We start from the raw sequence: 12,046 nt of genomic DNA, 5'->3' as shown, positions 1-12,046 counted from the left end.
CGGAGAGTTGGAGGAAGAAGTCTACATGAGTCCTCCTCCAGGATTTGAGAAACAGTTTAACCACCGAGTATGTAGACTAAAAAAGTCCTTGTATGGGTTAAAACAGTCCCCGAGAGCCTGGTTTGGTAGATTCACTACCTTTGTAAAGTCACAAGGGTATAGTCAGGGACACTCAGATCATACTCTCTTCACTAAGAGGTCAGTATCTGGGAAGATTGCAGTTTTGATTGTATATGTTTATGATATTGTCATTTCAGGTGATGATGCTTCAGAGATTGACCGGTTAAAGACGAAAATGGCTGAGGAATTTGAAATCAAGGACCTTGGAAAACTAAGGTACTTCCTTGGAATGGAGGTAGCTCGATCGAGAGGAGGGATTTCAATTTCCCAATGAAAATATACTCTGGACTTACTTAAGGAGACAGGTATGGCAGACTGCAAACCAATTGACACCCCTATAGAAGTGAATGCGAAATTAGGTAGTATGAGTGGAGGTGTACCAGTTAATAAAGAGAGATATCAGTGGCTTGTTGGAAAGCTAATCTACCTCTCACATACTAGACCAGACATTTCATATGCAGTTAGTGTGGTGAGTCAGTTCATGCAGTCTCCTTACGAAGAACATATGAGGGTGGTGGAGCGCATCCTGAGGTATCTGAAAACTTCTCCAAGGAGAGGCTTGATGTTTAGAAAAACTAATAGACGATGCATCGAGGCATACACAGATGCAGATTGGGCAGGTTCTGTGGTAGATAGAAAGTCGACATCAGGATATTGTACCTTCGTGTGGGATAACCTTGTCACATGGAAGAGTAAGAAACAAGGGGTTGTTGCCAGAAGTAGTGTTGAAGCTGAGTACAGGGCCATGAGTCTGGAGATATGTGAAGAAATTTAGCTTGAAAAAGTTTTAAGTGATCTTGATCAAGGTCACACCGGTCCAATGAAACTCTAGTGTGATAACAAAGCCGCAATAAGCATGACAGAACAAAGCATGTGGAGATTGATCGGCATTTCATCAAGGAGAGGCTTGACAGTGGCAACATTTGTGTCCCTATGTTCCTTCCAGCCAACAGATTGCAGATGTCCTAACGAAGAGTCTGCCCAAATAGTTGTTTGACTCGTGTGTTAGCAAGTTGGGTCTAATTGATATCTACGCCCGAACTTGAGGGGGAGTGTTGAAATTAGGGTATTTTTACTCTAGGGGTATTTCTGTCTTTTTCCTTGTACTCTAGGGTTTCCCCTTTTCTATTTAAGCTGGTAGTCACTGTGTATTCTTTGTATCAGTCTTCTAATAAGTATTCTTTATCCTGTGGTTTTTTCTCCCTGATTAGGATATTTTCTATCTCTACTCTGTCTTTTCATCAATTTTCATGTATTTTGAGCATTAATCTCTTTTCATTTCTTCAATGTGTTTCCGTTCCAAAAAAGAAAAAAAGAAAAGAATAAACATGTCCATGTCCTAGATTTTTTTAAAATAACTTGTCACCGTGACCATAACCTTCCATATCCATATCATGCTCCTTACTTTCAATCACCACCAATTGGAGAGGTTTTTCTTTTTGTGTGTGTTTGTGGGGGTGGGGGTTATTTGAAGTTTGTGCATAGTTATCTTATATAGGTATGTGTATGTACTTGTCCTCTAATAGGGATGGTTCTCTTCGAGATTTGAGAGCTAGTTCAGGGGATCTTACCAGAACTGGGAGCAGTAATGAAACGCTGAGTACTGTTATTAATCGAGAGAGAGAGACTGCATCTAACCAGTATGACAAAACAAACAGTCATAGTAGCGAAGCATCACACTTTCAGAGTGGAGTTCTGCGTACAAACTGCATTGATTGTTTGGATCGAACAAATGTTGCCCAATATGCCTATGGTCTTGCAGCTTTAGGCCGCCAACTCCATGCAATGGGTTTGACAAATATGCCTAAAGTTGATCCTGATAGTAGCATTGCTGCAGCCCTTATGGATATGTATCAGAGTATGGGGGATGCACTTGCTCAACAATATGGTGGCTCCGCTGCTCACAACACTGTACTTATACATGCATGGATAAGTTCATATAAAGTTATTTATACTTTGACACAACTCTCATTTCTAACTAATTACTGCTTGTTCACAAATTTAGGTGTTTCCTGAAAGGCAGGGCAAATGGAAAGCTACCACCCAATCTAGAGAGTTTCTCAAATCTATCAAACGCTATTATAGCAATACTTGCACTGACGGTGAAAAACAAGATGCAATAAATTTGTATGTTCATGGGATCTTATCTATAGATACATTTCACTTTCAGACAGAGCATGGTTTCTGAGTTTTTCATTCTCTTTTCTCAAGCTCATTCTTTGCTATTTAGAGAATAAAGTTATGATTTCTTTACTTTTTCTTGTTCTTAAACTTCTTCTCGATCATGTATTAACAGATTTTTAGGTTACTTTCAACCACAAGAAGGCAAGCCTGCTCTGTGGGAACTGGATTCTGATTATTACCTTCATGTATCAGGGCTTGGAGATGATCTTTTTCCAGATAAGTGGTATAATATCAGCATTCTTCACTATATATCCAAGGCATAATGTTGTGGATCTTTCAATTGTATATGCACCTTGTGATTCTCGTTGAAGCACTTGTTCATACAGTTCCATGGAAGCATTGATTTGTGTACTACATTCTATGCATATAGTAATTTTATGTTTCAGTCTAGTTTAGATGTATCAGCTATTATGTTTATAGCTTTCTGTTAGTTGTTAGTGTTACAGGATGTATATACTGACTGTTATTCGTGCACAAAAGGGATTGACCTTGGTTCATAACAGGGTGTAGGTTATCATATAATGAGTTGGAAGAAATTTGATTAGTACAATTTCTCACCATGAAATTCGTTTAGCAGTTACACCAGTCATGACTTTTCCAAAATCGGGCTTGGGTATTTCCAACAAATATATTTATTGGGTTACTTGATTTCTTGTTTCTATCGAACACTTCAGTGGATGAATAGGACTTTCAAATCTTCTGTGGAATGTCGGGATCATGCTACTTCAAGGGAAATTCTCTCTATTTTCTGTACCTGAGCAAACACTACTTGGAGAGGCTGTTTTAGGTGGTTCTGATGGCCATTGGGAGAGGGATATATGTTCTTTTGTCCATGATTTTTGTGGTATTCACTAATATTCCATGGTAGTTACTGTTTTTGCCGTAGCTGTTCTTCCGTTAAGAATTCAGGCATTAGGTGGGGGAGACCCTTTGCTGATGTGATTTGTCAGCCAGCCCCTCCGAAGGTTGCATTTCCCCGTGCCTCAGTGGTTAATCTTCCTCCCTCCATGGCCAACAATTGCTGGATTAAAAAGGAAAAAGAAGTTGAATCTCGATTTAATGCTTGTTGTTTCAAGATTGCTTGCTAATTATTCTTGGATGGAGGTAAAAGAGGCTTTGGAACTTCATTTTTATTCTGCAGTCCTAATTAACGCATTCATGGATGACAAAGCTTTGGTTAGTTTTGATGAAGCCTCCCTTATCAATTGGCTGATGGAAAATGGAAGCGTTATGGGAATCTTCATTTAAAGTTGGATAGATGGTCTAATCAAAGTCATTCTAAACCAGAGTTCTGATCTAGTATTGGAGGGTGGATTCGAGTTAAAAACTTACCTCTAGCTTATTGGAAGAATTCGGTCTTTGATGCAATTGGAAAACAATTGGGTGATTTAGTTGGTATCTCTTCCAAAACCCTCAATTGTCTAGATTGTTCTTCAGCAATTGTTCAAGTTGATAGAAATTCTTGTGGTTTTATCCCAGCTTCAATGATTATTAAGGACTTCAATTAAGGGGAATACTCTATCACTTTTGAAGGTATTGTTTCTTTGAACCCCTGAAGAGAAAAGTCTGTTTGTTTTGATAAGTCTAAGGCAATTGACTTTTCGAATTCCATCGATCGTGTAAGAGTTTAATTAATGATGAAAGATGAAGAGGCATGTGTTGAAAAGTTGGGGTTGGAGACAGATATATTAATCCCCGTGAAAAAGATGGCCACGGTTTAATGATGAATGAAGCCTAACCGGTCAACAAGGAATCCCAAGAGTCCCCCATTGGATGAGAAAGAAATTAATCTTGCTGGAAGGTCCAACGGTGGGATATCTAATTTGGTTATTAATAGATTTTATGGGGATATTTCAAGAGTCCCTTCATTGCAATTGGAAATAGACAGCATTGATTCTATTGGAGAGGAGGTTTCAATTTTCAATAAAAATAGTTTTCTCTCGTTATGGAAAATTTAACTCATAATCCCATTTCGAAATATGAAAGGTCCTTTGGAAGTCCAAAAAACGATTTATGATGTGCATTTAATAGATCCTCTCTCTCCAAAAATTAGTGAGTTGTCCAGTAATTATTCTTACAATAATGGGTGCCTTTGGAAGTTCAACGGCCATGGTCCCAAGGTGAAAATTCAAGAGTCACATTGCATGAAGACATCATTAAGCTCGAAGGTTCACACGTGAAGCTTTCTTTCAATTGCAATAATGAGGATGTTAATGCTTTGACTTTTGGAAAGACTCCACCTTCTAAGGTTAACCAACCTTCACCTTCCAGGAATGAGCCATGTGATAGAATTGATGCCATGATCAAGTTCTCAACCGTGGCATTGAAGAAGAAAGAAGTTTTTTCGAATGTGCTGGAAGAAGAAAAGGCAGAGGATTCAAATTTGGTGGAAGGGGAAGGGTCAGTTTTGATGGTTTCGAATGCACCTCTTGGGAAATCGTGTGCTGTTTTTAATGGCATTCAATCTGAGCAACAATTTGTTTCTCTTGTGGAAGACAAAGCATCTAAAATAATCATTTCAGATTTGGATGGTTCAATTACTTTGGAAAAGGGTCAGCCGATTTTCTTTTACCATTGGAATGTGAAATGTCCATCCTTAATAACCAAACAAAGCACTTCAGTCTATGTTCTCCATTGTTGAGACTCCTTCAAAGACTTCTCAACCTTTTCCGTTGCATTATTCTAGGAAAGGCTTCCTCCACTTTTTATAAACAAGATAAGTTTAATCATGATTGTTTGGAAGAAGCTGTGTCTCGTGCTTTATTACCGGAATCGCAAAAAGTCTCTATAAAGCCAGCTCAACCTTCACAAGAGGTCATTTTTCATCTTTTTCTATTCCCAATTCTTAGATTTGTTTCACATGGGGCATTCCACGATGATTCAGATGATGACTCGATGGTAAGTGTTAGTAGTGAAGAACTGGATTTTAATTTGATTGAATAGAATCTTGAGACAACTCCTATAATTGAGAATTATGGGGAAGAACTTAAATGTTTGCTTCAAGTTTCAGCCGTAAAGGAGTCTAGCAAAGTAGTTCAAGCAAGGTTCTCTCCACTTTCTCCATGTTGAATCCCTTCCAAATTTTCTTCTCATTGAAGCCTACGGTTTACAACACTGTAAAGTCTCCAAATACCGTTCTCCTTTGGTTGTGTGATTGTTTCTTTATTCATTTTAAAGCTTAAAAGAAAAGAAGAAGGAAAGAAAGAAAAAACAAAGCTGAAAGAACGCGAGAGATCAAACAGCTGATGAAGCTAAGATCCACCATTAGGATGGGAGACCAAAGCTCTCCAGTTGAGGTTGAGATCTGTTATACTGTAGCTATTAAAGTGTTTGGAGAGGGTACAACAAGAAGAAGCATGACGATGGGCAGATTCAAGGTGATCTTGGCACCCAAGAGATTTATCATGAAACACCCTCTGATTTCTCTCAAACCATAAATCTGCCAATAGAGGTTTGACCGCGTTAATCCAAAGTAAACGGATGGAATTATGGAGGCTTGTTCCAACTAGAAGTTGCTGCACGTTTCCCCGGAAATCATTGCTCATTACCCATGATAGATTGAAGATGGATAGTAAATTCTCCTAGCACCAAGCTGAGTATGAGCACAAAAAGAAGAGGTGGAGAGGATCTCAGATAGAATGAAGGCACAACATGCATATAGAATGGGAGAGGGAGTTAGAGGGCAATTTGCTTTGTAAAACTGAGGCAACATTCAGCTGGCCAAATAGCATTATCTAGATGAGAATGCTAACCCTTCAAGGGCTGTTCGTCTTCCAAAGGACCGAGAAGAGACTTATCGAAAGGGGAGGAGGGGGAAAGGTGGAGTTTAAGAGAGTTGACCGTGAAAAGGGCCGAGGCTGAAATGGACCACACCCTTTTGTCAAATGCATCTGAGACTCTTCTTGCTGCAATTTTCTCAAGCAGCTCTTGAAATGCAAGCACTTCCTCATCCTTAAGTAATTGACGGATTGAGATTGACCATGAGGCCAAAAGGCTGTCCCAATGGTTAGCTACGAATTCTTTTGGAAACATGGTGATTTTGAAAAGACATGGAAACAAGATATTGAAGGGATTCACTCCTTCCCAAGGGTCTAGCCAAAACGCAATCCGACTGCCATTTCCGAGCTTGAACGTGGCCAGAGACTTAACTTTCAGCCAAGAATTCGAGATACTAACCGAAGGGCTTCTCAAGCTTCTACCACTTTTGCCTGCCATGTGCCAATTAAAGGAATCTTTACCATGTATACTTTTGATTACCTAATGTACCTCCATCCCCATTTAGCTAGGAGTGCTAGGTTCATTGTTTTGAAGCCACCCAGATCGAGGCCTCCATCAGCTAAGGGTTTTTGCACCGAAACCCACTTCACCAAGTGATTTAACTTACTACCATTATGACCCTCCCAAAAGAAGTTCCTTGTTATCCTCTCCATTTTTTAAATAACTCCTTCAGGCATGAGAAAGATTGACATGTAATGAGTTGGGAGATTTGACAGGACTGACTTACATAAAGTAGCTCTACCTCTTCTTGAGAGGTTGAATCTTTTCCATTTATCCTGTTTAGCTTGAAATTTTAAGTAGGAATATTGTTATTGATGATTGAAAATGAAGATAATGGTCCCTTTACATAGACCTAAAGGGAAAGGGTTGTTACACCTAATTAACTAATTCTAAACCTAGGCCCCTTTAAATAGACCCAAAGAGGAAGGGATTTGTCACACCTAAACTATAATAAAAATTTAACAATAGAACAATTATAAAAAATGACATAGTTTGACTAAGATTCCCTTGTGAGGAAATTCTTAAACTGCGGTCGGAGCAGTTCCGATTTCGGGGCCAGCGAGACCAACGCCTTGTGAGGAAGTATGAAGGACCAGTCGAAGTGATCGAGAAAGTCGAGAAGACCTATTATCGGGTTCAGTTGCCTTCATGGATGAAGATTCACCCTGTCATTCATGTTAGCAATCTGAAGCCCTACCATCTGGACCCCGATGATGAACAACGCAACACAGTGTCCCAACCACCATGCTTATGTTCAAACTGAAAGTCAAATTCGGCCAAGCATTCCTGCCATCGTGCTTGTTTTGATGATAACTTGGGTTGGCTGAAAAAGTGGCATATTGAACTATTGTTTGTCTTGACCACAAATTCTGCCCCTAGGAGATATTGCTGCCAGGCCCTCAGGCAATGGACAACAGCCAACATCTCTTTCTCGGAAGTGCCATACTGCTTCTCAGCGTCATTCAACTTTCGACTCTTATACGCGATTAGGTGCCCATCCTGGAGAAGGACACCCCCCAAAGCAAAGTTTGATGCATTAGTTTCAACTTCAAAGGACTTAATACATCAGCTATCCCGAGGACCGGTCCCTCCATCATGGCTTTCTTCAAGTCTTCAAAAGCGGCTTGACACCCTGGAGTCCACCTCCAACTCGTATCTTTCTTTAGCAACTTTGTCAGGGGCCCTGCCTGTTTAGAGAACTCTTCCTCAAACCGACGATAGTAATTCAGTAATGGAGGTCAGCACCTTTCAATCTTAGATATCTGCAAGTTTCCCTTCTTCCATCCCTATTCGCCCGCATTCGATCACATGACTGAGGAAGTTGATACGTTGCTGTGCGAATGAGCACTTTTCTCTCTTTACATATAGCTGGTTCTTCCTCAATGTTTTGAATGCTAACTGTAGATGGACCTGGTGTTCCTTCATGGACGGGCTGTACACAACTATATCGTCAAGGTAGACTACCACATACTTATCTAGATATTCATGAAACACTTGGTTCATCAATGTGCAGAATGTAGTTGGGGCATTGGTGAGGCCGAAGGGCATGACCAGGAACTCAAATGACCCATATCTCGTAACACAGGTGGTTTTTGGCTCATTGCCCTCTGATCTTAGGTCAAGCTTCGTAAAGTACTTGGCCTTATGGAGGCAATCGAACAAGTCAGTGATGTGGGTAGAGGGTACTTGTTCGGGACTGTGTGCTTGTTCAATGCTCTGTAGTCAATACACAACCGGAGACTTCCGTCTTTCTTCCTCTGAAACAGCACAGGGGCCCCATAGGGCGCTTTGGCGGGTTTAGTGAATCCTGCATTCAGCAGCTCATCTAATTGTTTTCTATGTTTTGCCAACTCTTGCGGCACCATGCGATATGCATTTTTAGCGGGAGGTCTGGCCCCAGGTAACAGTTCAATTTCGTGGTCTATCCCCCTCCGTGGAGGTGGTAGGGCTTTTGACAAACTCTCTAGCATTACATCAACATATTTGTCTAACACATACTGGATCTCCTTGGGAACAAATTCCTTTGTGCGACACTTGTTTTCTGCTCACAAACAAGTCAACCAATTCAAACATGGATTGCTGACGGCACACTGGGTGCCTCTCGCAACTTCCACCCCTGTTTGAGAGAAAACGGTTTTAGAAAACGGATTTGGAGAAAAGGTTTTCGCAAACGATTTGAATGTATGAATAGAGAAGAGAAACATTGTAATAGGCTAAAAAGCAATAAGCAACGACTTTATAACATACTACTCCGGGTATGGGGAGTAGTATGAATTCTGAAGCCCAAATTTCCCTACTTACTGGTCTTTCTTGCTTTAGCAATCAGTCTTCCTCCACTTTCTTGATTTTCTTGATGGTTGTCGTGGGTCTCAACTTCCTTGCCTTTGTTACCCAACATCTTCTTGAACTCTCTAGTCATTTGCTCCATTACTTGGTGCATATCAGCAATGGAAGCCTGCATTGCTGTGAACTTCTCATTGAGCAGATTGATCGCCAACTCAATGGCAACAAATCTTTTGTTGATCGATCATGGAGATGTGGATGCTTCCGCATTTGAGGAGGAAGGAGGGTGACGCCCTTCACCATGAGGCCCTATCACATAGAGTGCTCTGATACCAATCTTGAAGTAGACCCAAATCTTCGAGCAATCTTGAAGTAGGATTATTGTTATTGATGATTGAAAATGAAGACAATGGTCCCTTTAAATAGACCCAAAAGGAAATGGTTGTTCCACACCTAATTAACTAATTCTAAACCTAGGCCCCTTTAAATAGACCCAAAGGGGAAGAACTTTGTCACACCTAAACTAAAAAAAAAACTAAACAATAGAACAATTATAAAAAGATGACATAGATTGACTAAGATACCCCTACATCACAAAGTGAGTAATTCAAGGAGCAAACTTGTAGAAATTGCTGAACTTTGGTTTCCTTGTACTTTGAGCATTGGTTTTTTTCTTTTTTTTTATTTATTTTATCAATGAAAGTATCATTTTCTTTTCTTTTCTTTTCTTTTCTTTTTTTAAAAAAAAAACTAAATCACCAAAAATACCAAAAGGAATACAAGGAAAAGAGAAGGACAAAGTTGGAGAAAAAATCAATCCATAACAAATGTTAAGAGTATTCAACCCAAGTTGAAAGAAAGTGAGCAATTTAAGGAAAAGATTATCCTGTAAAAGCCGCTGAACTCTTTCAAACCAAAGCTTTAGTAGAAGAATTTCAATGCCAACTAAACTTGAGAACATGCACATGGAACAGAGATACTGCAAGATTATGTAATCAAACAAAAGAATAGGGCAGGAAGTTGGAAAATGAAGAACCCAAAGGATACCACAACAGCCTTCGACTATCTTCGAAAAGAGATATTCCTTGAATGTGTAGGTTCAACCCAAAGGACTATGAGAGAAACTATTGGAAAAGAAGAGACGAAAAGAAACACAGATTTACGTGGAAACCCTAGATCAAGGAGAAAAACCACGATAGGAGAATTTTTATTCTTTTAATTTTTCTGATAGACAGTACTCAATACAGGACAGGTATAAATAACCAAACAGAGAGAAACCCTAGATAGTAGATATTGAGGAAAAGACTAAAACGCCTTAGGGCTAAAACACCATTTCAACACTCCCCCTTAAGTTGGGGCATAAATATCAATGAGGCCCAACTTGCTGATACAAGTGTCAAACATCTGTCTAGGTAAGGTCTTAGTCAGAACATCCGCAATCTGTTGACTGGATGGAACATAGGGAACACAAATACTCCCATTGTCAAGTTTCTCTTTTATGAAATGTCGGTCAATCTCAACATGTTTGGTTCTGTCATGCTGAACAGGGTTATTGGCAATATTAATAGCAGCCTTGTTGTCACAGTAGAGTCTCATCGGGTCATGACTCTCTTGATGAAGATCTACTAATACCTTCTTCAACCAAATTTCCTCACAGATACCCAAGCACATAGCTCTGTATTCAGCTTCGGCACTACTTCTAGCCACGACACCCTGTTTCTTACTTCTCCATGTAACGAGATTTCCCCATACTAAAGTACAATACCCGAGGTTGACTTCGGTCTATAGCAGAACCGGCCCAGTCCGAGTCAGTATAGGCTTCTATACATCTTCTATCATTTGAACATTAAGCCCTTCCCAGGTGTTGATTTTAGATATCTCAGAATCCGGTTAACAGCTTCCATGTGTCTCTCATACGGGGCTTGCATAAACTGGCTTACCAAACTCACCCAATATGAAATATCAGGTCTGGTGCGAGAGATATATCAGCTTCCTATAGAGATGATATCTCTCCTGTTTACTGGTACGTCGTTACTGAGTTTACCAGACTTTTGTGTGAATATTGGAGTATCTGCAGGTTTACATCCAGTCATCCCAATCTCTTGTAGAAGGTCTAACGTATATTTTCTCTGAGACACTGAGATCCCTTCCTTTGACCTTCTACCCTCATGCCTAGGAAGTACCTCAAGGAACCAAGATCTTTAATTTCAAACTCCTCTGCCATTTTCTGTTTCAGCTTGTCAATTTCTACAGAATCATCCCCTGATAGAATATATCGTCAACGTATACGATTAATACTGCTACTTTTCCTGATGCTGACTTCTTAGTGAGCAGGGTGCGATCTGAGTGACCTTGAATGTACCTCTGGGTTTTGACAAAGGTAGTAAACCTATCGAACCAGGCTCTAGGGGACTGTTTCAGACCATACAAAGACTTCTTTAGCTTGCACACCTGACTCCCAAACTGTGCTTCAAAACCTGGAGGAGGGGTCATATAAACCTCTTATTCCAACTCACCATTTAGAAACGCATTCTTTACATCCAACTGATATAGAGGCCAGACTGGGTTTACAGCAACAGAGAAAAGAACCCGAATAGTGTTGAGTTTTGCCACTGGCGAGAAAGTTTCTGAGTAGTCCACCCCATATGTTTGAGTGAACCCTTTCGCGACTAATCTGGCCTTATATCTGTCGAGAGTCCCATCAGATTTGTACTTGATTGTGAACACCCATTTGCACCCGACGGTTTTGTGACCTCTAGGAAGAACAACTAGATCCCATGTTTTGTTGGTTTTGAGTGCCCACATTTCTTCCATAACCGCAACTCGCTATTTAGGAATTTCCAGAGCCTTGTACACATTTCCTGGGATAGTCACAGTGTCCAGGCTAGTGGTAAAAACCTTGAATCTTGTTGACAAGCTACTGGAAGATAAAAAGCTTTTCATAGAGTACTTGGTGCATCAATTTCACTGGTCTTGTTACCTTTTTCCTCTGTATTCATCTGCTGTATATTTTCAGTCTCCTGAACATCATCTGGAGGAAATTCATTGTTCTCATCCTCCCTAATTTTGTCAAGAGTCGCTACATCGTCAATGTTCACTGTACTACTTTCAACAGAGTTATTATTTTCAAGAATATGGTTACCTTGAGTTGTCTCTGGTTCTGACTCTTGAACACTTTCCA

General features: G+C 40.1%; 1 protein-coding gene across 4 annotated transcripts in view; it reads left to right on the top strand.

Moving 5' to 3' along the window:
- Positions 1 to 12,046, top strand: part of LOC120075354 (phosphatidylinositol-3-phosphatase SAC1) — an 85,064-nt gene that overhangs the window by 57,651 nt on the left and 15,367 nt on the right. For all 4 annotated transcript variants that reach the window (XR_005481309.1, XR_005481310.1, XM_039028662.1 and 1 more), the window contains exons 10-12: positions 1,647 to 2,031; positions 2,126 to 2,247; positions 2,417 to 2,527. Coding sequence is in view for 2 of the 4 variants with exons in the window: in XM_039028662.1 (XP_038884590.1) it covers positions 1,647 to 2,031; positions 2,126 to 2,247; positions 2,417 to 2,527 (618 nt within the window). In the remaining 2 variants the exon portion in view is untranslated. The remainder of the gene's footprint in view (positions 1 to 1,646; positions 2,032 to 2,125; positions 2,248 to 2,416; positions 2,528 to 12,046) is intronic.

The sequence above is a fragment of the Benincasa hispida genome, chromosome 4 (genome assembly GCF_009727055.1).
Source record: "Benincasa hispida cultivar B227 chromosome 4, ASM972705v1, whole genome shotgun sequence".
Taxonomy (NCBI): domain Eukaryota; kingdom Viridiplantae; phylum Streptophyta; class Magnoliopsida; order Cucurbitales; family Cucurbitaceae; genus Benincasa; species Benincasa hispida.
This window is presented reverse-complemented; position numbering and strand designations above follow the sequence as displayed.